At 46.6% G+C, this 27,748-nt stretch overlaps 2 protein-coding genes across 2 annotated transcripts; one reads left to right on the top strand and one right to left on the bottom strand.

Moving 5' to 3' along the window:
- Positions 1-1,758: 1,758 nt before the first annotated feature.
- On the bottom strand, positions 1,759-8,971 carry LOC131261977 (MPN domain-containing protein CG4751). The gene is made up of 6 exons (XM_058263859.1): positions 8,496-8,971; positions 8,308-8,415; positions 7,993-8,236; positions 7,822-7,924; positions 7,329-7,747; positions 1,759-6,568 (listed from the first exon to the last, which is right to left on the bottom strand). The coding sequence occupies exons 1-6, from the start codon at positions 8,571-8,573 to the stop codon at positions 2,715-2,717; spliced, it is 4,806 nt and encodes a 1,601-aa protein (XP_058119842.1). The 5' UTR covers positions 8,574-8,971; the 3' UTR covers positions 1,759-2,714.
- A 2,448-nt stretch (positions 8,972-11,419) lies between these two features.
- LOC131263936 (COP9 signalosome complex subunit 8) lies at positions 11,420-12,271 on the top strand. Its single transcript, XM_058266225.1, has 3 exons — positions 11,420-11,525; positions 11,593-11,663; positions 11,723-12,271. Exons 1-3 carry the CDS (start codon positions 11,469-11,471, stop codon positions 12,156-12,158), a joined length of 564 nt encoding a protein of 187 aa, XP_058122208.1. The 5' UTR covers positions 11,420-11,468; the 3' UTR covers positions 12,159-12,271.
- The last annotated feature ends 15,477 nt before the right edge of the window (positions 12,272-27,748 follow it).

The raw sequence follows: 27,748 nt of genomic DNA, 5'->3' as shown, positions 1-27,748 counted from the left end.
TGAATGTAAAAACAACATATGATCGATTCCTTAAAAGTAACATTAGCTCGCTTTAGATTGGGTTAATTAGCTATTTGTGTGTGGATATTATTGGGCTTACGAAGGTGGAAGAAAAATCAGAATGATCGACGAAGACGATCTTCACTTCGCGAGAACGAAGATGCTTTGCTTTTTATGTTTCCCTTCGTGTTTACGAACGATCATTTCGGACCCTTCGGTTTCCGATTCGGAATTGAAACGAACGTCGTTCCGGCAGTCTATAACCTTACACACCAGCAGCACCACCACCATCATCATCACCTCCCCAGAGATATGAAAAGAAAAGGTGAAAAGAATCATTCATACCGCTAGTACGCTGCCCGATAGTTTCAGCCTTTTGCGATCGTAAGAAAATGTGTACGTACCTCAACAGTGGAAAGTGACGAGTGGAAAGACCCAACAAAAAAACCATTCACAAATTAAAGAGAAAAAAACCAAACTCGATCAGGATCTTTTGAAAAATGACTAAAAGCTAATAGACCAACAGAACTTACCGAAGTGAATGAGAAACGACAGCGAAAAAGCAGGAGAAACAAGCCACCAGGGACGAAGCTTTTCGAAGAAATACTAGTTTCTTCGGAAACAAACATACATACACACACCCGAAGCAGAAAGACAAGCAGGAAACAGCACCAGGCAAAAGATGCATCAGCAGCAAGCAGCAACAGCTAGCGGCCAGCAGCAGAAGAAATAAAAGAAAGAAGAAAAAAAACAGTTAAATAGAGGTGAAGAGATGAAAATATAAGAAGAAAAAAAACAAACAACAACAACAACATCAACAACAACAACAACAAGCAACCAACATGTGAGAACAAGAGAATTAAACCGGAAACACTGTGTTCAATTTACGATTCTGAATTCATACCTTGATATTGATCAGCTTTACTTTTTATTGTAGTGTTTAAGTGGACAAAACTTGTGCGCAAGAAGGGCTATAAGGAAGGGTGGGGAAGATGGAGGATGAGGAGGAGGAGAAGAAAGAGGATGAGGCGGAGGAGAAGGGAGAGAAAAAGAAACAGATTAAACCTAAAAATAACTACGGTAATGATTAAAAGATAAAGAGGAGAAAAAAATGAGAAGAAACGTAACGATAATGATAACAATAACGAATAATGCGTAAAAACTTCAACCACAAAACAAAACAGAAAAAAATAAGAATAAACAGAAAATGCAAATTAAAGTAATGAAAAAAGAAGATCTTGGTTTTAGTGGGCGGGAGGGGGAGGTGTTGCAAAAGAACGAAAGAAAATCGGGAACAACGTTGATGACAGCAACATTACGCCACATTACGTCGACGCGCGCGGAAGTCCGGAAGATCTCCCGGAAATGCTCCGAGCGAGCGAAGAAAATGATTTCTGGAATCAGTTTCGATACCAGGGTTGCATGATTGCAAAGAGGTATCCTTTGCAAAATAAGCCACGCCCACAATTTCGCCAATGGGCTTTGATCAAGCGGGGTCGTACGTTGGACCTTGTCTAAAGTTTGTGCTAGAAGGAGACCACCATAGCAGGCCCGCAGTTCGAACTACCTCCTCGTGCGTTCTGCGATCCTGGTAGCCTGGACAGATTTTTCAGATGCAACTTCGAGAAATACGACCGTACTCAATCGACGCCGACACGACTCTGAGCCGCGCGGTACAGGGTTTGTTTTACTTTGCACCTCGGATAATTCGGATACTACTTTTCCAGCTCAATGAAGTAAAACCGTCGGTTTCGATCACACATAAAATACTATTAAGGTAGATTTTATTATTCGCTAATACTTGTTGGCGTTGGATGGCGGACAGCACGGATTTACTTTCTCTACCAGGGGGTTTCCTTCACTGTCACTGTCCCGTCCTGAATCCCCGTTCCCTTTCTCCCAGAAACAGCGTAACACGATCGTCGCATTTGGAACAATCGAATTGACCTCCTCCACACATCGCTATCAGGAAAATCAATACGAAGGATACCCAACGATATTTATCAACTTCATCAGCTTTCTCCTTGGAGGAGTACTTTGATCTTCTTTTCGTTTGCATTTTTACTGACAGTTTTCCCCCCCGACGACCGGTTCGTAGTGAAATTTACTTACTTAAGGTGCTGCCCTAGAATAGATATATTTAAATATAAACCGTTTTGCGATTTCAATTCCCTTTTAAGGGGGTTCCACTCTTCCAATGTTCCTCTGTTAAACTTCTGTCGTTCGCCTTTCCAATCCGAGCATGAGATTCATTCTAATCGCAACAACTCCGAACAAGAACACGGTAAGCGCACGGAGAACAGAGTAGGCGAGAAAAAGGGACTCGAAAAGAAAAGCATAAAACACTCCGGGTATCATCGGCAGTGCTCCGTGTAGAAAAGAAATAGTCGTTTCTTTAAAAACGTTTTTTTGTTAAATTAAATCCTCCCCGTAGGGGAGCTGGGGTTAAAAATTAAGTGGTTTGATTTTTCAATCTAGACGCTACGATAGATTCCGAAAGAGTGGCTTGATTGTTTTCTCATTTTGTTCGCTTCTTCCCAGGGATCGCTTAAAAATTAATCGTACCCTAACACTTTAGAGCTCGCTTAAACTAAACGTTGTATGTGTGTGTCGCGTGGCGGAGATTGAATCGTTCCGTACCTATCGTGTAAATAGCGCCCGCCCTGACCGTTCCCTTGTTTTTGCTGACTCCGGGCCTAACGGTCACCTGCTGCTCACGGGTCGAGATTCTCGGACGACATCTTGGGCATCTTAGCGGGCGGTGCCGCGACGAGGTCAGCGATCGACGCAAACTCCATGCGCTTCTTGTACGGCGGTAGAATCGAGGACGAGGAAGAGCCGGGCGGTGGCGTAGTGCCGGCACCTCCAATCAACGGGGACGCCATGGACGTCGAGGTCGTGCCGGGGATGACCGGCGACGAGCGGGACATATCGACCGGTGGTGTTTGCAGCGTCTTCCGCGAGAGGTCGGCGGCGGCGGCGGCACCGAGTGGTGAGCTGGCCGCGAGCGGAACCACGCTGGATACGGCAAGATCGACGGCGGAAAAGTTGTACTTGGAGTTGCCACCACCACCACTACCACTACCACCACCGCTGGCTCCGGTTCCCGTGGTGCCAAGTGATGGACTCTCACGGCTGGCCGACTTGGTGGGTGTAGAGCGCGAGCCGGGTGAAGCGATGATCGACGCACCCTGCGCCACGCCGGATGATCCGGCGGCGGACGAGGTTTGCGGTGGTGGGGTTTCGATCTTACCCGTCGACGAGGACGTCGTCGAGGAGGAGGACGATTTCGGTGGCTTCATCAGCATCGAGTTGAACGCTTCCTGGTGCAGCTTGAGCAGCGAGGCGGACGGGGCGAGGTACATGTTGTTCGCCTCGAGCGTCGCCTTCGAGAGGGGATCCGGGATTTCGTACTTATCCTGCGCGGACGCAAACAGCGACGACATGTCGGGCAGCTTGGTGGCGGCAGCGGCCGCGGCCGAAAAGTTCGGGAACATCGAAAGGTAATCGAGAGGTCCGGACCCTTTTCCACCACCGGCTGCCGAACCGCCGGAACACGGCGGGGGAGCACCCGAGGGCGAGGATGTCGTGCCGGCGGCGGCGGCAGTCGCTCCACCGAAGAGAAGGTTCAAATCGGCAGCCCCTTTGCCGCCAGCTGCAGCCGCCGCGGCCGCCGCTTGGCTATAGAGAAGGGCGTTCATGTCGGCCGCACCGGGACCACCGGCCCCGCCGGACGTGAACAGACTGCTGAGCATATCGGATGGGTTGGGCATGCCGGAGGCGCTACTGACGGCCGCGGCCGCTGCTGCCGCCGCCGCCGCTGCAGCCGCCTTCGACGCCTTATCACCTTTACCGCCCGATTTACCTCCACCTCCGCGTTGTTGTTGTTGCTGTTGTTGCTGCTGGATCGGTTCGAAGAGGGCGGAAAGGTTCGGGACGGCCAGGTAGGGGTTCATGGCAGCGGCTGCCGCGGCCGCAGCTGCCATCTCCCCCTGCGCATCCCCTCCCTTGTGGGAGTTGTTACCCACGCTGTTGCTATTATTCCCACCTCCCTTCGAATTCGACGACGATTTACCCGAGGACGACCCATCGAGCATGCCGAGGGCGCCGAGCCCGGACGTCATGGTTCCGCCGCTACTTCCGTTCGTTCCGCCTCCCGATCCCCCACCGCCGCCTGCTACCGGAAGGAAGGCGGCAAAATCGAGCGAGTTGTTCGACAGCGATTGCGCCTTCAGCAGCACCTGGATATCGTCCAGGTTGCCCGAGTTCAGGATCTGCTGCACGACCGGGTACTTCTGCGACTGCTCCACCAGCAGATTGATGTCGGCCGTCGTCGGGACGGGCGGTAGGTACGCGTCGGTCGAGAAGACGGCTCGCAGTTTCGCCACGAACTCACTGGCGGCCTCCTTTTTCGCCGCCGCTGACGTCGCGGCCGAAGAGGAGGAGGAGGAGGAGCCACCCCCCATGGAGAGGTCTTTCGACGCGTTCGAGCCGCCTTTTCCGCCACCACTGGGTTTTTTGATGATCGAAATCTCGCTGCCCAAGCTGCCGAGGGCTTGCGCCTGCTGGAGCAACATCTGGCTGTACTCGGGCGACTTCATCAGGTCGGCCAACTTGCCCTGGTCGAACTTGGCCGAAAAGTCGGCGTACTCCATCATCGATTGGTGCTGCAGGAGGGCTTGCTGGGCCTGCTGGAGCTGCTGCTGAGCGGCCACGGCTGCGGCCGCTGCGGCCGCCGCCTGCTGCTGTTGGGCCAACTGGTTCGCCTTCGAGCGGGACGATTTACTGGATGAGCGGCCCGAACCGGACTTTCCGGTTGGGTTTGGATTACCACCCCCGCTCGTCGCATTTCCACCTCCCGGGCTTGACGTCAGTCCGGCCATCCCCACCAAGGGGTTTCCGTACTGCGATTGCATCAGCATGCTTAGATTTCCCTTCTCGAGCTGCTGCATGAATTCCTTCATGTTCGGAATCGGTGGAAGTCCCGAACCGGCGCCCGCCGACGTGCCACTGTTCGACGTGATGGTGGACGACGCCGGTGCCACTGAGGTGGCCGTACTGCCACCCCCACCACCACCCTTCGACGATATGCTCCGGTTAAGGCTATGCAGTAGCGTCTCATTGATCTGCGAGTTGGACAACCCCGAAGCGGCCGCCACCTGGGCCAGGGCGGTCAGTGCCGACAGTCCGTACTCGTCACCACCACGCTGTCCCTTTCCACCGCCCTGGCCCGCACCGGCTTGACCAAACAGAGCGGCATAGTCCTGCGAGAGCAGATTCGAAGGAAGCGCACTGCCGAGCGAAGCGAATGTGGCCGCGTAAAGATCGTGAATGTTCGACGGGACACCTCCGGCCCCGCCGCTGGATGATCCTCCGCCGGCCTGCCCACCGGCTCCCATACTTCCAATGAGGGAACTTAGCGTGGGGCTTCCTCGGTTTCCTGCCGTCGCCGCACTTCCCAAGAAGTCACCGATCGAAAGCTTGCCGGGGCTCGGTGCCGGGGAGTTGCGGGTGCGGCTGCGGCACGACGAGGTGTCCGACTTGGCGGGCGATGGGCTCGCACGCACAGGAATCTCGAACTTGGCCGGGCTGGCCGAATTCGAGGGAATCGTGATGGGGCTATCGCGCGGGGACGATGTATTGGTAGCCGCCAGCGTAGGTCCTCCAACGAGGGCCATCGGGGTCTGATGCTGCTGCTGCTGCTGCTGCTGATGGTGCTGCTGTTGTTGATGGTTGTTGATTATCATCTGGCCCCCGCTGGTATTGTTCATGGACAGATTAGTAGCCGTCGGCATCGGATTCGGAACGGCACTGCCGTTGTTCGAAACGCCCGTCGTCGGTTGGCCCGTCAAGTTGGTTGGCAACACCACCAACGAGCTGGACAAGGGCGATGGAGTCATGTTCAAGCCGGACGGTCGCTTCAGCTGCGCCTGCAAACTCGGCACCGCGATCGACGGACCGGACGGTTTGCCATCGTCATCCTTCAACGAGATTACGTCCGAATCGCCCATCTCCGACGCACCATCAAAGTCCTCCTCGTTCTTCGCCTCCCCACCGATGCTGCTCTCTTCGGCGCTGTTCACGAGGTTGACCACCTGAGGCTGCACTTGTGGTCCCGCCGTTTGCGATACGATCGTCACGTCGTCGTGCTTTCCCCCGTCGTCCAGTGGGACGGGAGGTGGTGGTGGTGGTGGGTCCGGGATGACCACCACCTCCGGTATCTCCTCCGGGTCCAGGCCCAGCAGCTCGCGCACCCAATTCCAAAAGTGCCCGGAAGTGGAGTCACGCGGGAACCGCGGGCTAAGTGATTTGCGCAGCTTCTCAATGTACGGTACCTCGTTGGCGTAAATTGACTGGAAGTTGATTAGCTCGCGCTTGAATTGCTTGTAGTAGTCGACGGTCAGCATCATCTCCTCCTTCACGTCCTCCGACAGCGTCTCGTCCTGGACGAGCGTGTACGACATCAGCATCGGTCGGCCGTACTCGGCCGGACGGTTCTCCGGCGGTGGCATCACCCAGAACGACATTACGTTCGACTCGAGCGCACTGTTCTGGTCGTCGTATGGAGCTGCGTTAGGTGTGAGAAAAGAAATAAACAAAATTCAATTCAACACATTTTTTAAACATATCAACTTTAAAATATCGGGAAACGACGGCAAAATTTGAAACATGTTCTACAAATTGACGTATAGCGATAGAGAAATGTAAATATTTACTTAGTAGGGATAGGACAGCCTCGGGGGTCCACGACAGCTATTTTCTTTTGCTTTGGCGTAATGACCATCTTCGGTAACGATGACTACCCATAATGGGCTTACTAGATCTGTTTCCTTTGCGTACATGAATAGTCTGAGCTATCGAACAAGGGAGAGGTCCGGTCCCAAGTGGGGTTTCGAACCTACACCATTAAAGGAGCGTCACGGCGCTTATCATTTCGTCATGTTCATGCACCAGGAAAGCAATCACAGTACCAAATTTATGGCATTCATTTTAAACTCGACCCTATTGGGACACTAACTTTAAGGAGTCATTAATTATCCGTGCTTCCATTGTTTTCATCACCAACTCAGTCTTAGTCGATGTTGACGAATATCTTGCAAGGATTTCAAGGTGGTTTCGGTATCATCGAATGAAAAATCTAAATAGTACATGAATACAAAATTTAAGGAAAGAGAGCAATGAAATACGAAATTTGTTTCGTCTTATAGCCTGTATAAATTTGGGATTGAATCAAGGAACCCACAATGGTGAGGAGCAGTGGTCATTTGGTAAAAATTACCTTAGCTATAAATGGTTAAAGTTGAAACAAATGCGAATTTCATACTTACAGCATATGAACCCAATGCATGGAATGTAGGAAGCCTCGGTCGGTCCGCGCATACGAATCTGGTAATCTAGTTGGGCATCGCAATCACGCAACGTCGGCTGCACCGGGAACCGCGGATGCGAATGGTACCAACCGACCAGGTTGATATTCTTCTTTATCATCAGCTTCTGGATCTGCAGCTCGCAAAGGGCCGCCTTATCGCGATCGTGCCGCGTGTTCCGGCACGGGAAGGCGTGCGTTATGGATAGATTGTGCGCGTTGATGTCCCAGGTGCCACCTAGATACCCGCACACCTCGTGGTTGGTCAGATGGCAGTGAAAATCCATGACGAGCAGCGTGGAGGTGCTTACCGTCACGAGGAACGGTTGCATCTTACCGATCGAGGTAAACGGAACCGCTTCGATGAGGGTGTTTGAGTCGCTGTTGGGAAAAACATTTGTAAGAAAGTTTTTTAATTAAGAAAACCATCAAAAATGCTTCCCAAGTTTACTTACTGCATAATATTACGATTGCTTATCGTATTGTGCGACACGATATTGCGCCGAACCGGAGGCGGTTCCATCGCCGTCTTATCCTCCTCAATTTCTTCCACTGGATCTACAAAATACCGTAAAACATGAAAGGATCAGGAATATTTAACCACTTTTTAAATAGCTCAAACTTACCTTCCACTATAGTGTCGTCCTTTTGATCGCGTTCCTTCTGTTGCTTCCGGTAGTAGGCCGCCTTGTACGCGTCCAGCTTGCGTCCCTTGTACTTCACCGAGGCCCATCCGCAGCCGGACTTTTTGTCCGGGTTGATGATGCGCTTGCAGTAGATCGCCCAGGCACTCGGCGAGCAGAAGATGGTTTCCGTCTCCTGTGATTTAATTTTACCATCGGCCATCAGATCACCAACGAACTTTTGTCCCTAGAAATCGTCAGTGACGAGTGAAATGTTTAGAAAACAATTCCCTAGTAGGCGATGTGCATTTTGCTTACGAGATATTCTATTGTCATGGCACCCTTGCCGGGTTGCAGAACGTTCGCACCGAGCAGCATTTGCAGGGTGACCGTTTTCCCAGGAAAGTATCCTGGTTTATCCCCGTCCTGTGCAAAGGAAAAAGAAACAATAAGTACACCGTGTAACTGTCGCCGAAGGGCATGGGGGAAAACATCCGGATACAAACATCATCAATAAACTCGTCCGCAATATCGCTCTCATCCAAATGGGAGGACGATTCTTCTTCGCTTGCTTTTGTTGACATCGTGCTGTTTTTCGCCAAGCGGCCGGTAGATACAAATATTTCCCACTACTGCGTTCAGCTTTGGTTCACTTCAATCCACACTTCGAAAAGCGCCTAATATTCTTTCTTTTTTTTTTTTTTTGTTCGTCGCTTGTTCGTCCACTCCCCCTACACCGCCAACACGGTACACCCCGCAGGGATGCCGTTTTCCAAGCACCGACTGCAGACGGAACTTTACCACACTTTTTCCACCGTACGCCGGCACCGAAACGAACTTTTCTACACTTTACCGTGGCCGACGGAGGGCCCGCCGTGCAGGCAAACAACACTTTTCGCCGTCCGGCTTCGTTTCTTACGGGAAATTTTGCATTTACCGAAGAAGCATCACTTGCGGCTCAAAACGCTTTTGGTGCGTTCCTACTTTAGGAACTAGAGAAGGTAGTAGTGTTGGCAGAATCGGGACTCGGAAGATTCGAAGATTCGATCCCTAGAGGGATTCTAAAGATTCGAATCCCTTTTGACGGATTCTAAAGATTCGAATCCCTTTTGATTCTAAAGCAACCCGTAGACGTTGCGAACTTGTACGCGCGAACAATTTGACAACCTGGCATTGCCTATGTTAAGGAAAGGAAAGGAAGATTTCCTCTTATATCTTCCTTTCCTTTCCTTAACATAGGCAATGCCTGGTTGTCAAATTGTTCGCACGTACAAGTTCGCAACGTCTACGGGTTGCTTAAAGATTTGATAGCTAGAAAAGTCCGGATTCTAAAGATTTGATTCGATTGGGACTCGAATCAGATTTGATTTGTTTGGGATTCGAATCTGTTTTGATTTGTTTGGGACTCGATTTGATTCGATTCTGACTTGATCCTAAACTGTTTGAATCGACTCACAATGATTTGAGTCGAATTAGTCACATAACTAGTCGATCTAGAGACAATGTAATTGATTTAAATTTACTCAAATCGAACGCTGGGTAGAATGTCCAATGGACATAGATTGAGTTTTTTGCGCGATTTACAAGTTAGGCTCTAGAAAAATTCCTAGAACCTATTTTTTACAAAGAAATACAGTAGAATGTCCATTATCCGAGTGCTTGGACCGACTGTTTTTTGGATTGGGATTCGGATTTGGGGATTTGGTTTACCCACCACTAGCATAAAGCTGCAGCGCGCCAACAAGCTTCAAAAACTTGGTCACAGCTTGAAATAATGACTGAAATAGCCAAATTGCTAATAACTTTTTAGTGCCTTGGTCAATTTCAGCAACAGACACCTCAAATGAAAGGTCTTTTCAAGGCAAACATCTTGATACAACAAAGATTCCACTTCGAAACGAAGTTTATGAAATAAACTTTTGAATGGGACGAAGGTACAGATACCTTGGTTCGTATTTTCTGCTGAAATAACAAATTTGTTAATAACTTCATGATCGCTTAACCGATTTGCACATGTGACCCCTCAAATGAAAGCTCTTTTCAAAACAAACAACTTTGTGCAACATTGGATCCATTCATACTTCCTAGTTTTTGAGAAAACTAATTGTGTGGAAAAGAGACAGCACTCTACCGGGAACAAGGTTGATAAACCTCGATTAATAAAAAGCCAAATCTGCCTATTTATTAATAACTATTGATTCTTTCAACCGATTTTCACGATTGACCCCTTAAATGAAAGGTCTTTTCAAGACGCGCATTTGTGTTGAAGGTAGATGTTTCCGTACTTTCTTGTTTTTGATAAAAACCACAGGTGGGAATGTGTTCGCCCGAGGGGTCGAAAAGGTAAATCAGGTTGATTGGCAATTTAGGTTAAAAAAGCCAATTCTCGCATAACTTTTTAGTTTCTTGACCGATTTCCACAAATGACCCCTCAAATGAAAGGTCTTTGCAAGACGAGTAATTTTGTCTCAAGGAACATATTACAGTGGTGGGTCTTACAAGCTTGAATCGGTGAATAAAACAGCTCATTTGGGCCACCAAAGGCCCAGCGGATGTAGGAATTGAATATCTCAAATACGTTCGATATATTGTAATGGACGCTAAGCACCAGTTTACTTACCTGTTGCTGCAATCAAGCTTTAAATACATTATATCAGCCATGTCTGAGGCACTATTTGTGAAAAATGTTATCGGAGCATCAAACATGTTCGTTCAGCGATAAAGTGCCCGCTGGGAAAGTGCGGAAAAACATCACAAAGGACTTGCTTCACTGTTTCAGTGACCCACGATGGATTCAATTTGAATGTTAACGCTGGCATAATTGTTTTTGAAACATAATAAATGCTACTTTTCTAGGAATAAACGCGGGTTAATAAGTTAGTCTGCATATCCCCAAAACGGACTAGATTGTTTGTGTTGTTTGAATACAATTAGAAGAATAATGTCAACAATATTGATATTCTTATGTAAATCATTCATTGAATCAAACACATCATATGAAAAATCGGCATTAGATGAGCATGTATGATATGACGGATTGGGATTCGGATTCGAAGTTCCGGATCTCAGAAAGGATTTGAATCGAAAGATTCGAATCCCTGTAGGGATTCAGTTTCCCCATCACTAGAGCAGGTAGAGTCTGTCAGAAGCATTTTGACATTACGCCATTTTGAAAACTGTTTGACAATCATGAGTCGGTTGGTCGATGAAATTTAACCAATCTTTTTATTTTGAAATTGCTAATTTTGTGGCTGTGTTTGTTAGATAATTTATGATTTTGGTTTTCTATGAGGTAAATACGATGTTTCATAATCCTGATATTAAGCAAATCGACCCGACATCCGATATTTCCAATTTATACGGATGTCGACTTTCGATGAAAACGTGAAAACATCGCAACGTCAAACGTGATCCTGCCACAGAAGTAAACAATAAAGTTAGTTCGGGTTTTCAGTGAAATAGTAAATTGTTGCAGAAAGATGTTCACCGAAAAAATACGGCAACTAACTCTGCTACTAGAAAAGCAAGAGCTCGAAGTAAGTCCAGTCGTTTCGGAAGTAAATTGAGTGGTATACTGAACATCAGTGTTCTCTTTCTTTGCAGGCTCCAGGAGGAATTGTTTCGATACAGCTTTACTCCGAACTTTTTGCCGCCTATTTGTATCAAAATGATCTGTAAGTACTTTCCATTAATGTTACCCTCCTTGATGCTGATACGTTTGTTTCGTTTCCAGCGCCAGTGCCCGTTTTCTCTGGAAACGTATACCACAAAACATGAAAGCCGGCCACTCGGAGCTGGAGCAGATGTATAAAGTGTATGTGTCCCTGTGGAACAACGATACGGCCGGTTTCTACAAAGCTATCAACCACGACTGGTCGAAGCATGTGTCGGAGCTGATGTTCGAGCTGAAGGAGAAAATACAGCAAGAAACGATTTCACTGATCGGACGAGCATACAGTTCCATCTTTGAAAATGTATTCGCCGAAATGACCAACCAAACAACCGACATGGTCGAGGATACGTGCAAAGGTCTCAACTGGGAGATCATCGATGGAGCGCACCCGCGATTGATAATACCAAAGCGAACGGTCGAGGAGAAACCGATTGTGGTCAGTTCCGAGGATCAGCTGCAAAGGCTCACCGACTTTGTTTCTTTCCTCGAAAACTGAAACGTTGATATGAAAACCCGGGTCACTGTGAGTGTTTACTGTAAAAAAAAGCAGACAATTTTGGTTTAGTTGATGAAATACTTCTCTATGATTTTCTAATAAATCTTCCGGAAAATTAATCAAACTAGTTTAGTTTATCTAGATCCGCAAAAGAGTACAAAAGCTTCTTCTAGAACCCCAGAGCTTTGAGAAGTGGCTGCGTACGTTCATAAATTTGAATTGAAATTTGAAAAGCTCTTTTGATAAATGTTCTATTGTTACTACGCTTTTGAGAACTTATCTTCTGTTGTTTGTATGGTCTAACGACTCCTGGCTTGCAGACAAAATTACATGACATGGACAACAGCAATAGTTTCTTGCATTATCCGAAGTATTAAAGGAGCCACTACGCCGTGTGGCAGGGAAAAATCGCCTAACGTTCAAACTATCCTCTAGCGCCATTTTCATGTCCCGCATTTCCTGTACTGTCATCCCACGTTGGTAGAGTCCGAAGAACAGCATAAATTTTTTGAGAAATTGTTTTTCTAGAAGCAACAACCTATCCAGTGTAGTGGTTCCTCCTAAAAAGTTTCTATTTTTTAAAAATATTATTAGTGTATTATTATGTATCTCAATATACTAAAGTGTTACCCGAGAATGTTTCTTTTCAAAAAAGTTCTCTTTTTATAGGCAATTTTAACTGCTCTACCTCCTTTTTTAGGACAAATCTTTGTTTGGTCACACATTATTTTTCTCAGCTTGATTTAACAACCAAAATTGGATCAATGTCTACTTTGAATGTTATTTTTCAATCAATGATTTTAAGAGCTATTCTTATTTTTATGTAATCTGGTTTTAATTACCAGACAACCAATTTTTATTCATTTCTCTACTAATTTATTGCTTTATTTTGTGCGCTGCAGTGTTTATTTCGAATCCCGTGCATTACAGCAAAAGGAGTAATATATTCCGTTCACATTTTATGCTTATACCGAGTGATTGAAAAAACTGTAACAAGACCCCAAACTGAATGATCGGCATGAAAATGTCCTCACATCACGCACATCTCTTTTGTAAGATGCGCATTAAATACCGGTTTTCACCTTTCCATTTCATTTGGCCAAATTCGTCGGGTTTGTTGTTTCAGCTTTCTGAAGAACCCACCTCAAGAACGGCTGGTAAGGAAATTCACCGCCTCATTACGGCCCTCATTGCGGCAAAATCAAATCTCATTAATCAATTATTAATGAGCGCTCCGGCATTGGAGGGAAAGCGTCGATTACGACCCAAACAACGATACGATGGACGGATGCTGCGCAATGCACACGCGAATATAGGGAACCGAATCGAATTTAAATAATCAAACATCTGCGCACCGTTAATGAGAAAGTACGCGACGTTTAGGCACTGATAAAAGGACGCACCGAGAGTTATGTCGCGGACGGAAAAATGTCTTACCGGAGGCTTCGTGTTGTCCTAACAAGGACCTTGATACCCGTTCCGTTGACCACAAACCCACAAATTAAAAAAAAAAAAATCGCCGCGGGTCGTTAGACCAAAATGAAGAATAATCGTGTTGCATCCCAAAACGACGTCTATTACACTGGCAATTATGTGTAATAATGCGTTTTTAAAAAATGATATTCCCATTACACAAGTGCTGCCCCTTCTTACAGCTGCCGGCTTGTGGTCGAAACGTGACAGGCATGGGCGACAAGAAAATGACACCTTTGCTGCTCCTTGGCTGCACGGGAAAAGTGGAGTCCTTGGCCGAGCGTTAAATTGTATCGGAACGCGGGACCGAACCGACTCAACACCGCACCTTTGATTGAATTTTGGAACCAACAGCCATAAGTGGTCCGTTCGAAATGCGGGCACGAGAGCATCGGCATCTTCGAAGAAGCCGTGCCCAGTGGCAAAAGGAGAAGAATCGAGAAACAAGCATCAAAGGAAAAAAGTATTTTTCCCTCAAACAAGCTGTGGAGGCTTGTTTGGATGTGGCCAGTTTTGGCAAATTTTCACAGCGACACGCACCGAGTCCGAACCCTCCGGGATGAAGGAAGGAGCAACCCATCTCATTAAGTGCCGGTAGCGATTAATCAATAAATAATTTACTGCTCAATGAAAGGCACACACCGTGGTCCAACGAGCCGCCAGTGGAAGGCATGGTTTAGGAATTTGAGAGTTTTCCTTTCTTTGCTGTTCGCAAGCATCTTGTTGACGAAATCGGTGCACAATACAGGGTGCATGATCGGACAAACGGACTGTCTTGCACTTGCAAGGCGGAAGAACTACAGCAATCCTCCTAATAGCGAAGAGTTTGAGATTTCCAAATTTGTACTCTACTGATTAGGAACGTTAAAAGTTTTTTTATAATTTAATTTTATAAAAAGCACACGTTTGCTCTGCAACATTCTTTTCATTTTTTCTTTATGAAGATAAAGATGTTTTTCTTTATGTTCAAACGTGTTTCCTAAACTTTCTCGTGTAATGTAAAAGCAATTGAAGCTGTGTTGAATGATTTTAAGCATATTCTTTTATTACTTAATCGTTTAAATTCCTCCTAAAAACGCATCTAACTTTTCAAACAAACCACATCTTGGAGGAAGAAATCCTTATGCATCTTCCACACTTCGCATCGTTCGTGACCATACCTGTTTTATAAGATTTTCTATTTATTTTTATTTCTGTTTTCAGGTCCGCCACCCTGTGATGCTGCGGTTCCGCGCACCGATCGTTTCTAATGGTAATTTCCAAATCGTTACCGACACCTTTTTGGACTCTCGTGTTCCCTTCCCCTGTTGTTCACCGCTTCGCCGTCTTTTCAAGGCTGTAGGCAACTGGAGCCCATAATCGAAAAGTACGTCGTTTTTTTGTTATTGCTTCTTCGTTTGATACGATTTCCTTTTCATCGTCCCTGCAGCATCACGGATGGATGCATGGATGGATGGATGGTTGCTTCGATGGATGCGCTTTTCGCGCACGTTCGACGTCAAAGCGAAAATGCAAAGTGATGCCGAAGACGGAGACGGATCGCTTGCATGTGATTTTACCGCCCGCTCTCTCCTTCCCTTCCCGGGCAGTTCCTGTGCCTTGTTACGGGTGGGGACCCGTTTTGCACGATGGAATGGAAAACGGAACGCTCTAACGCGCGGCACACGCGAAAGGTGCACAACCGGCAAACTACCCCCCGTTTCGTGGTCGTGTCGGTTAAACAGGGCCCAAATTGCAGGGGACGCTCGTTCTCATTTGGCAATAATTTGGCCTAAACTTAATAAATTACGCACCGCGGCACGGAGGCCCCGCAGGGCTTTGTGTGATGTTTTTTCGTTTTTATTTTTTAATCGATCGGCGGCTTCGTCCACCTTTCATTACACGCCACGAGGCGATCCGAGGCGGGAAGAACGAATTCAGCCGCCTCGTGACAGGATACACGCGGTTGCTCGAGTGCAAACGATGATTGATTCGTTGACGCGAAGCTACCACTTTTCCCACCCCTTTGCTGGGTTCCCTGGGGTTGGTAGGGATTTTTTTGTAACGTGGAACAGTGATTGCATTGCGCTCAGGTGGAGGGAATGGGCGGGAACGTCGGATGGAACGAAAGCGAAATTCCATCCCACTTTTGATGCCTTGTTAGCCAAGCCCCGCCGAATGGCCACCGGGGAAAAGGAAGAGGCCCGGAAAAAAAGCTAAAAACGAAACATAAAATACTGCAAGAAGAGTGCAGCAAAGACACAAGCGATGTTCGTGTTCCCGGTGTACCATTTCCAGTCTCCTTTGCCAACCGCGCGTGGCACGGTGGTGTTGAAACGTTCGAAATGCAATTGCACCCCGATGCAATTGCACCGGTAGCCGCACCGAAGCCGCTTGAACGACCGACATGGTTCGAACGTTTTTAATGGCTTCCGCTTTTTTTGTACAATTTTATTTTTTCATACTTCTTTGCTTTTTCACCAGACGCATCATATTTTCCTCCCCGCATTTTGACGTACGGTGGTGGTGTGTGTGTGTGAGTGCATAACCCGATGTGCACACAGTGCTCATTGCAACACATTTTCGCAAAGCGTTCGAACGGGCCGGGCGTTTGGCACGGAGGGAAGAAATATGATCACGTTGTTTTCCCGACGATTGGACTTCATTTTGGGTAGCGTGTGTTGATGGTGATTGGAAGGCAAACATTTGCTGAATGGAGCACTGGAGAAACTCACGGCAACGGTGAGGGTGCGGCAGGAAAGTTTTTGGCCAAAAAAACGTTTCATATATCTGCGATTTATTTTAATAACATAATATTTGACCTTTGGCGTTCGTTGGCCAGTCACGAAATTTTGAAATAAATAATCGATTAAATGTTTGTCATTACAAAAAAGTAAAATTTATCAGTTGAAACTTATCTTTGCGTATTCATTTTACATTTTTCTACACCAACAATGCACTAAAATTTTTTTTACACAACGAATTAATTTGGATAATCAACTTCTGCCCAACTTGTACAAATCCTTTGGAAAGAAGAACCGTAACTTAACACTTATTTTAGCAAAACAGGTTGAAAATAGTGGGATGATGTTAAATAAGGTTGGTGTTAAAAAAATGACAGTTATTTGGAAAATTATGTTTGCATTCAGCATATTATCATTTTAAACTTTATTTCACGTGTTAGATATTGTTTTGGTAACTTTTCATTTAGGAGCAATGAAAATTGTATGTTGGAAAATGAAAAACGGATCAATTTGCGGATCATTCAATAAAACAGATCATAACTCTCTACTTACAATAGTTCTGCAACACATTTTGCTTAACAGACACTTCTTGAGATAGTTTTTTCTTAAAACAGATTTCCTTCCCATAAAAACGACCCGCACGGACAAAAGAAAAGTAAAATGTATGATCATCACCTTGGTGGGGAAGAGGGAATGTTGTTGCCACTAGAATACTTCCTCTTGAACGACGCTTGCACGTCTGCCCGAACATTGTCCTTTAATTATACTTCCTGGGCAGCTCCTTCGCGTTGCATAATTAACGAACCTCTGACCTTTCCGAATAGTTCACACCCTTCCGGTAGTGGCGGTTTCCCTGGCATGTGCGAAACCCCCGGCAAAAAGTGGTATTGTCTGCCGGAGCGTCGAAGCAATTCAATAACCCCCAGCAAACGGCGCACTTGGACCGAGAGATCCTTTCCGCTCTAATGAGGCAGAAAAATCCCCTCATACTTATCGTGCCGTGCCGTGCTTTCCGTGCGCCCCCAGCCCCCGACGAGGCCGGGCCTCTAGTGGCGTTAATGGATTCAATATTTCTTCGCTTGCCGTCCCCTTTTGCGGGCGCTGCTGGCAGACTCCCTTCCTTCCGCAGGATGAAAAAGGATTTGCCTTCGATGATTCTGGGTTGAAAATATCTCGCCCCGCTGGCGCTGCCGATCCCGCTCCCCGGTTCGAATTACTTCCGCCGACTTCCGTCGTACCGCACGCTGGAATTGTTTCATTTGTTTCACATTTTCTTCGGGTAACGCCTTCGGTTCGGAAATGCGACGGAATCGATTTGCCAACTCTCCGGGTTCGACTGCCGGAGCGCAAATGGCAGCGAGTGCGTGACGGTTCTCCTTTTTTCTTCCCCCCGCGAACATGCGAACTATTTTGGCTGCACACCAGCAGCGCGGAAGCTTGCGGCGACAAAACTACCCCGGCATGGTCGTTGTGGCCTCCGTTTGCATTTGCATAATTAGAAAACATTCGTCCGGCCGGGTCGGGATCGGTCGCCCGCTCGCTCGCAAAATCCATCGCAGGAATGGCGCAGGAGAAATAAACTCGATATCCTGCGGCAGCGACGACGGAACGCCCCATCGCCGTCAACCGGGGACGGATTTCTGTCGTTCCTTTCGGCGAAAAATCCTGCCCCAAAACCCCATCCCTCACGCTGGAGGAGGAAGTGGGAAGTGGCCAAACCTTTGCCGACTCCGACCCGAGGTGGCTTGATTGCCACTTACCGAATTGCATTTGCAGTTGCGACGCTCGTTATGGTGATTAATTTGCAATGAAGTAATTGCAATCTTGAGGCCAATTTCCTCGTGCCACGGATGCCCCCGTCAGGCGTTCGTGGCGGTGGTTTGGTAAATAAAATTACTGGTTTCGATGTTTGCGGTCTGCGAAATCTTATTACGAAATCCATTCTAACTGCATGATATTACTGCATTTCAAACAGTTAAAAATCATTAATAGGTGGGATTGTTAGAGTAACAGTTGTATGGTAAATACGATTAATTTATGACAGCTTATTACATAATTAATCATTATGTTATTCTCGGTGATTTTGTAAATTTTTTTTACGCTAAGAAGTATGGAGTTGACACATTTAATGGGAGATTTATGTGTATAGTTGTTCCGAGCATGGAGAGAGGTATGAACTTACACATTTGTTAACAGCTTTCACTACTTTCTTCTTTATTTTTTTCTTTAGTATCACTTTCGCTCAGCATAATTAAAATCCCATTAGCTAAATCAGACGCACAGGTTAGCTTTGTACATTTCTTTGCAAATGCGATTATCACTTTCTGATTATTTGTTTGCGTTTGCAATTGTGTGTTTAAAATTTCTATCGTTTCGCCTCATGGTTATCATTTGTGCGTTAATTTGAATTAAATTATTTATTCTCACGACTCGAAAACATCGGCTTCCTTCGAGCTATAAGCTAAAATAATCTTTACAGTCACAGTAACAGTATTTGCGATGGGATAAGGCACTGAAACCTGCTGCCGTTTCTCAATAAATCGATAGCCTTCCACGAATAAATTTACTCCACCAGACGTACCAGTTCTCCACAGTTGAAAATTATGTAAGTGAATTAGCTGAAATGTTTTCCCGCAATGTTGTTAACCCCGAGCGGCACGGCATCCCACGCAACTTGGCAAACGCTAGGGTGGGCAAAAGTTTGCCTAAACTTGTCCCCATGAACGTGTTTTCCTCTTCCCTACTGGGAGAGGAAACCTCCAGGCCAAGTCGTCGATGGCACCACCGATCGTTTTCCGCAAGACTAATTTGATTATTGAGGAAATCTGTCCGTTTACCGTCCGTACCGTTCCAGGACGGACGTGTGTAAGTGTGTCTGTTTGTGTCCCCGTTCGACGGTGGCAGTACCATTGTAGACATATCGTCCGGGGAGGGTCATTTGATCGACCATTTCCAGGCGAATGGATTCGAAGCGTTTTCGCAAAGGAGGAAAGCAAACAAAACAAAGACAAGAAAAAAGAAGAACTTTCCACGGAACTTGCCAAGAGATTTTTCCCAGCATCCTTAATAGAGGGAAAAAGGGGATGAAGCAAAAATATTGCCCTTCAACCGGACGATAGTGTCTCCTTCCGTCACGCTGGAGTCCTGTCATGGTCTTTCGCCGGTTACCTGTCAGCTTCGGCAATTTGTGACGGGTTGGTTGGGTCAGGCGGGCGGGTTTGACTTGTTCCCAGCACTGGACAGTGAAAAATCCTTCCTGAGAAAGGAAAAGAACACCACCCACCCACATACACACACACACACACACGGCTGCCACCTGCCAAAGGTCGAAGGTTATTTTCTCTTTTTTGTTTTTGTTCAGGCTAGGAAGGATAGCTCCAGAAACGGACGGACAAGGTCCCTGGAGGGAATCCAACGAGGGTACCATACGGTGGAGTGTGCTTATATTTCATCCCGGTCACCGTACCGAGCGGAAGACGGACAGTCGCCGGTCACTCTGGCAGCTTTTGCCTCCGGCGGGAAGATGTAGTGCACCTGACGGGCAAGGGAAAACCCCGAGAGAAGCACAAAGGAAAGGGAACCGTCAAACCGGCACGTTCGCCTCAAGCTGCATCATCCCGGACGTTCGGTGCCGGTCCCTTTCGGTCTGCGGTTCCAGAATGTCGGACGTTACTGGCACGAACCCGATGACGAATGTTCCCGACCCGCTCCGTAATCGCTAGCGCAGCTGTGTAACTGTGGCTACGGTCCCGGTGAAGTGTGCCTGCCCGCTTTCCCGACTTCCGGCCGCCCGGTTCGATGTCGTTAACGTGTTGGACGTCCACGAGTTGCCGCTCGGGGCGGGAGGAGGGAGGTGGTGCGTCTCCATACCGGCTACTTCCACTCAACACGCCCGATCGACGTGAAGTCTGACATAGAGCTGGAAGATGGAATGGATGGGTAAAAGAAAGCCACCACTCACATCGCCCCATCCCGTTCCTCGCATCGACGTGGAAAAAGGAGATCCTGGCGTGAGCTCAAACCACCACCACCACCGGCAGGAGCAGCAACCGTAAAGTGCTCCCCCCAGGGACATCGCCCCAGTCCTCGAAGGCTGCTCCTTCCCTACGCCGTCGGACGGATGTCGCTCATGTCGGGTGGCACGAGCGTCAGTCAATTTCTGCAACGGACAACCGTCACGACCGCACACAGGATTCTTCGGTCTTCCGTCCTCACGCGCGCGTGGTACCGGGACCGCCGGGTTCGCACTTCGGGCGCACGGTAAGGATAAAGCTGCCAACTTTACTCCGGCAAGGTGGAGTGGGAATGGCTCGTGAAGTGGACGTGTCGTTTCGTTGGCTGTCGTATCGTGCACGTCCAACGACGACGACGACGACGACGACGACCGGCTCGACCTAATGCTTGCCCTGGGACACCATGCGGAGGGGTCGGAGGGATTGGAAGACCCGACCCGACTCGACTCGACTCGACTCGACCCGGCAACGCGGTGCCAACGGTGCGATGTTCGCCAGCTCCAGCCCAGGGAAAACGGTGGCCCGGTCCGGCAATGGCCCGGGGAGGACTCTGGACGGTTCATGGCTTGCGAACTGGCACGTTTGCTCGTTTAGTGTTTACCGTTTCGATCGATGGCGCCTGCTAGCTTAGGAGGAAAAGTCATGTTATTGCTCTTTAACGAATTGTTTGAGTTTGCCTCTTTTTAGAACAATTTTATTAAGCAATACGGCCAGCCCGTTCTTTCTGAAAAATTAATAAATAGAACAATTTTATTGAACATTGTTTGAAGTGTTTTTGCATGCGATTATCTCTTCAAACACATTTCAGCTTAAAATTGAGGAGAGGTTATATTTATTGTGATAAAAAGGTTAAAAAAGAATATGTAAGTCAATCAGCCTCAGCACGGACTTCGGCGGAATTAATACGATCGAATTGAGCCGAACCTTTGGCGTGATATGTATGAACGTTGACAGCCCGATTCGACTGGATTAACTCGATCGAAGTCCGTGATTAGGCTGAGTATATATCTTTTTTATTACATTATACTAACCCAAATTTAGTAAAATTTCACATGTAAGTAATAATGGTTAGTTATCCGAGAAATGAGCCTAATGATCAATAAACTACTGATGTCTTTAGAGGAAAACAATAACTAGGCGAGTGTTCAAATTATGTGGATCAATTACTATTTTTGTTTTATTTGAGTTAATTTTTATGCAATTTTTTCTCTATATTGAATCAGTCAATAATAGCATTACTGTCATTTTTTTTTTTATGTGGCACGACATCCCCTAGTGGGACAAGGCCTCTCTCCGAAGAGAGTTTGTGTGACCGAAAGACGGTATATTATAGATCGGTGGTCAGCCGTTCGTAATACCGGAGGGTGCCAGACTCGAGATTCGATCCCACAACTGTGGTGTGGTGTTTCCTCGCGCTACCGCTGCGCCATGGGCACCCCCATTACTGTCATTGGAATCTTTTAAATTGTAACCAAGGACACCAAGGATTAAAAGACATTCTCCTTATGATCAACCCAATACTACATTATCGACAGTCTTAGACTATCCACTAGTTGAAAAATAAGCTTTCTTTCTTCTGTGGCAAGTATTCTCACCTGAAATGAATTTTGTGATAAAACGGATATTATTCCATGCTATAATTTCTACAAGTGAAGAAAACACAATTCAACTTACCACATTTTCATGGTGTACACAAACTGTAGGATTCAGTCTTCATTTCTCTATATTTTAATTTAGGCAGTTGTAAAATTGTAGAAAAACTAACTTAAAAAAAATCACAAACAACCTACTTTTACCAATGTGTATCCCCTTCAAAATGACGATATTTTTAGGAGAAAGTATTAATTAACACAGTTGGTAGCAAAAATTGTTAGTACATGAATAATTTCATATCTTTCTGAAATAAACTATTGCCTTAAAGATATAAATATAAGTCATAGTAACAATATAATTAATATTCAATTTTATGAACTTAGAAGCTGAACCAATTTATTTCCAAACATTTGGAAAAACATTTCTTAAGGTTCTGGGGGTTTCGCACGATATCAGCGTACAGATTTCTTTTTCTCACCGTCAACACCGTATGCCGTGCGCTCTCGGGGCGGTTGCGTTGTATGTTTGGTTTGCTGTTTTTCCCTTGGCCGTTCCGAGAATATCCCTCCCACCCACCCCACATCCTGGGGGAGGAGTGAAAAACGCTCGGTATGGGTGGCCGATCCGGCTCAGCAACGGTGGCGAACGATGGCAACGTCGACACTTTTCCACTACTGACTTCTGTCGTCTCTACCCAACACCCGTTCCATTCTACCCCGCTTGGCTCCAGCAAACAGCCACTTTCCCAAAACCCCTTTCCATTTCCCAAGGCTATCATCGGGATCATCACTTCTCGCTTTGCTCGAAACGCCACCGAGCCCCACCATTTTTCCTCCCATACCTTTCGATCCCATCCCGCCGGCTGTTTGGCTTTTCCGACCTTTCTGCTTTTCCTTTTCCACCGGCACACCGCTCCGGCCACCCCGCTTTCACTTGGGGCCTTTTATTGTGGACCTTCGCTGCCGGAACCATCGCATCGCACAATCCCGTTTTCTGCTTCCGGCTAAATTTCCCAGCCTGGCGACCCAAACCCGCCCCTTTCCCTCTACCGTTGCCTCATCCCAATTGGCGGAGGGTGGAACGGGGAAAATGGGGAAAAACAATAAAAAAGAAAACCGCCCAGCATGCGACCAGGGCGACCCGACGAACCCGAGAACCCAAGGCGACCGTCGACCACACTTTTTCCACTGTCTTCTCCTCGCAACGTGCCTCCTTCCCCACCCATCGTTTGCCATGCGGGAAAATCCTCACGGATTTCCACACTTCCACCCTCGAAGCAGGCGGGCGAGAAAAAAAAGGCAGCGAACTGAAAGAAGGATTGAGAAAAAGCGGCGCAAAAAAAAGCAACCGTTTCCTTTCTCGGAGTTAAGCAGCTTTGGGTCTTATTGCCATCGTCGGTTTGCTGCCGAGCGCCTTGCAAGACGCTCGCACGCCAGAACCGCCCGTAAATGGGGAATGCAGACCGGGTCCGTCGTTCGCAAGCCAAAGTTCTCGAACTCTTCTGCCTCTTCCTGTTCGCATTCGAGCACGAACGGACGTCCTCATACGTCCCACCAAGGATGCGTTTCCACATTTCAAGCAACGGCAACGTCCTTGCAAACCGTGCCGCCGACCCGTCGTGCGGTTTGTGGCCAATAATGGGGCCTGAAGGGTTGGCGTGAGCTGAACGCTTCGAGAGGATTTTTTCCCTCCTTTGTATCTTTCACTTTGTTCAATATAAAATCGGCTGATAGCTATCGGTTGGGCATTGGAAAGAATGGAAAATCTGGAAGAAAAAATTAAAAGATAGACCCGAATGGAGAAGCTTACGAAACCGTCGGCGAAAAATGGTGAAATAAATGGCACAGTTTTCAACCCATCCACAAGAAGTCTGCATCGGGGAAAGATACCATTTTTTATTGAGGTTCGGTGAAAAATTATGTTGAAATTCATTACACATTCGAAGGAAACTAATGCTGTAAACTGAAAAATAGTTGAGAGTTCACAAACAAATGTAAAAGGAAGTGTTTCCGAGATTGCGTAACAAATATATTTGCTAACATAGTTTTTTCTATTGAAATATTGTTTTAAAACAAAACTGATTTAATGTTATTGAATGCTTTAATCTATATAGTCAGTAAAGCAATTAGTAAATAGAGATTAGAAACGAAAATAAATAGTATCCAAACTTTTCAGTTGTGTAAAACTAAATAAACGTTCATGATAGTCAATGCATCTCAAACTGTTTATGGAAAAGCTGAGTTCGTTCATTCGTTGTTTCAGTAATGTATGATGTTTTAACATGTGCATCATATTTATTACAAACATGGAGCTATATTTTTCTCGAGCATATATAGACATGGGCATGTCTATTCTACAACCAAGATAGTTGACATTACAATTGAATTAAATCATTTTATTTTATAAATAAGTTTCACAAAATTTTCTCTTTCATTACATGCATATGCTTCTGTAAATCAATTTATTGCCCCCTGGTTAGGCAGCTTACCTCCCCACCCATTTCCTTGCATCCTTTCAATTTCTTCCAACACGACTACATCCTAGTGTGGTTCCGAAAATCAAAAACCTTCCAATGCCTTATCAAGTCTTCTGTTTTCCTTCTCATCAAATTCCAAACAGCACCTCTCAACCACTTCAACACAAGTGAAACTCAATGTAGCTGTCAATTATCTCTCACCTCCTTCGGTTGTCCTTAATCACCTTCCAGTGTCTATCTTACCGGCCCGGACGAACAAACAATTCCGTTGTATCGATTTCGTCCAACCCGTTTGGGCCGCCCGAAGGTGAGATCGTAGTGACAATTGGTCAACCTACACCAGGCAGCTAGTGATATGCTTTCAGCTATAGGGGTGAATAAGAGACGTTGATGAATTCATCAACCGAGCGAGGGGAGCTATAGAAAATTTTTCCTTCTCCAATTTTGTCGAGCGCCTATCAGATCGGTTTCGGAGAATGCGATGTACGGGTTTGTTGATGGCTAAGTAGAACCTTGTCAAAGTAACAACCAAATGGCCAACAAATAAGAGGCTAGTTGTCAGTGTGAAGCATCCAACAACAAACAACCGAAGGCACAAGGCTTCTGTTTCATCGGATCCAGCACACCCAAGGATAAATTATGGCCTGGATTGGTTTCGCATAAATCATGCCCATCGGCGTAATCGATGTGACGCGGCCAAGGAGGCCTAGCAGGGCTATTGGGGAATTTCCCAATGTGGGTTGGACTTGTTTTTTCTTCGCTTCTCTCGCCTTGGGCGGCTTTTCCCTCAGCTTCCTAGCAACCCTCCCAACTCGCATCGGTCAAAGCGGACAGAGTTTCCGCAGCGGATGGAACACCCGTAGAAAAGGGGGCCAAAATCTCTCTCCTGACCCTTCGCACCGTCGGCCATTGCTCGTGGTGGCGAAATGTGTCGCGCTTCAGGCGGGCGTTTGTGGCCAAACGCCTATGTACACTGTCCGTACGGTACGGTCCAAAGCCACCGAGGGCTCATTATATATGTAGTAGAGGCCACCGCCACACTGCCCGGCTACTGAAATGTGGACCGTCTGCTGCCTGTGAGGCGTCTCGTGATGTCGAGGCATCCGTCAACGGATGCCAAACATGAGCACGAAGCCGGGTGGATATGTGCGGAGAACAATTGATGCCGCATTCGCACGTTGTGGCTTCCGCCCGGAACGGAAGGTGGCGGCGTTCTCGTTCTCGGCCCGGTTGTTTGCCGCATGCCACCATGATGGATGAGTTCCAGATGACGAGAACGAACCCTTTTCGTCTCGCATCATCGTCGACGTCGTGTGCCAAATCATCAGCACACACGGCCGGAGGACGTAAGTAGCCCTCGCCATTGCTTCCCTATTTGCCGCCTATCAACCAGAGGCACCAGCGGATTTGCCAGCTGCCAGCACCGCCAATGAACTTCTCCGGTCGGAATTGCCTAACCTCATTTGTCCGACGACCCGCGCGACGGCAGAACGTAATCCAATCCCAACACGCCCAGCAGATGCTTACGAGGGGGAGAAGCTGGGAGGAGGGCGCGTGATGCTCCGATCCGTTCGTCCGCCGTTCCACCCAGCCTTGGGATGCTAAATACCCGAGAGCCATCCCTTCCTACCCCACGGCGACTTCCGGGCAGGACATCCGGGAAGCATCCAACAAATGAGGCTCCATCCGTGCACCCTCGAATTGCCTTCCCCGCCTCGGGCCGGATCGTTGCATTCCCGGATCGTTCATTTCGGTTTATGAATTTCACCCTTGCCAACATTTGCCAACGCCGGAAATCCACCAAACGCTGCTGCAAGGTAGAAATATTTTCCATCCCAACGACTATGCCAGTTTGGGGGGGGGGCGAGGGTTGGGTGTAGCGAAATGCGGATGCTGGGCGAGTGAATTTTGGAAATGGAAGTTAGTCTTGAGTTCGGGACGATGCGACGGCAGGCTTCCGATGCACTATGGGCGATGAAAGGGACACGTTTCGCATTAGCATGGTGTTGTGAGAAGGGTGATTGATTAACAAAAATGCAGTCACTATTTTTGAGTAAACATTGGTTTATATGGACAAATATTTTAAACTTTCAAGTAGCAAGGTAATATGCAAGTTTGGAAATGTTATTTTGTCCAATTCGATGTTATTTTCAGAGACATATTTATTAAAATTTAAATTTATAAATAATATGGAATATACGTAGGAAGCTAGATATGGTTGATAAGTAAGAAAAATATATTTTGTTATATTTTCTGTATCGTATATTGTTTTTGATGAACTCTAACTTGGCATTGGATCATGTCTTGCAAATATCGAAGATAACGTTCACATCTTGTGTTACATGGTATAGCGCTCATCTTAGGAAATATTTAGCTCTCTTACTACTTAATTTAATTTCTATGCCAAGAAATATGCTTTACTGCTTTTGGTATTTTGAAAATTTTCATTTTCGGTGTACATTAATCCGTAAGCTTACGGGGATTATTTAGATCTTTTTCATAGACAAATTTGAATAATAAATAAAACAATTTAAGCATGTTTTTGAACATTTCTTTTATTAACAAGTCCTAGTGATGACCAGGTGTCAGCGACTACCTGTTTAGTGAGCAAAATATTACTCATTGGCGTAGCAGCTCTTTGTTTTTCTCATTATAACCGTTATATACATGTAAATGTTATATATATATGTAAATTATTATCAAACAAATAAGCTTAGCCTACTCTACCAGGATATGGATTCGTCGAATTACAACTAATGACAAGATATAAGAAAAATATTTGATGTTGCTTAAAGATTCCCTTAAAATTAATTAATTTTTATTTGTTTATTTGTTAAAAAGGACTACCGGTTTGCTCTAAATTATATAGATCTTTCAATCTCAAATCAATTTTCTTTTTCTGCCAGTACTATTTACTATATTCTTACCTAATTTAGTTGGATACCGCATAGTTTTGACCACACATCGTACCAACCTCACGCACTGTGTATCAGCATCGGCACAGAAAAGGCATCGGCAGCGAAAAAAAATGCCAGCGCACTGGCAAGCTAATGGAAAGGCACACAGTTGTAGCCACGGGACCGATGGTGGCAACAATATCAACAGCACCCAAGCAAGACGACCAATTTCCCCCAAACCAAGGGACGAGGAAGCGCGTGAGGTGAAACAACAACCGGGCGAGATGTGCACCTCCCCGGGGACGCCTCTGCTCGCCGCTGCCTCTGGCCCCGACCCGTTCCCTCGCTGCAAACTGGAAAGGATAAAGTGCATAAATTATGTATGCGACTATGACACGCTCCGTGTGCAGCCGTA

Source organism: Anopheles coustani, chromosome 2 (assembly GCF_943734705.1).
Source record: "Anopheles coustani chromosome 2, idAnoCousDA_361_x.2, whole genome shotgun sequence".
Lineage (NCBI taxonomy): Eukaryota > Metazoa > Arthropoda > Insecta > Diptera > Culicidae > Anopheles > Anopheles coustani.
This window is presented reverse-complemented; position numbering and strand designations above follow the sequence as displayed.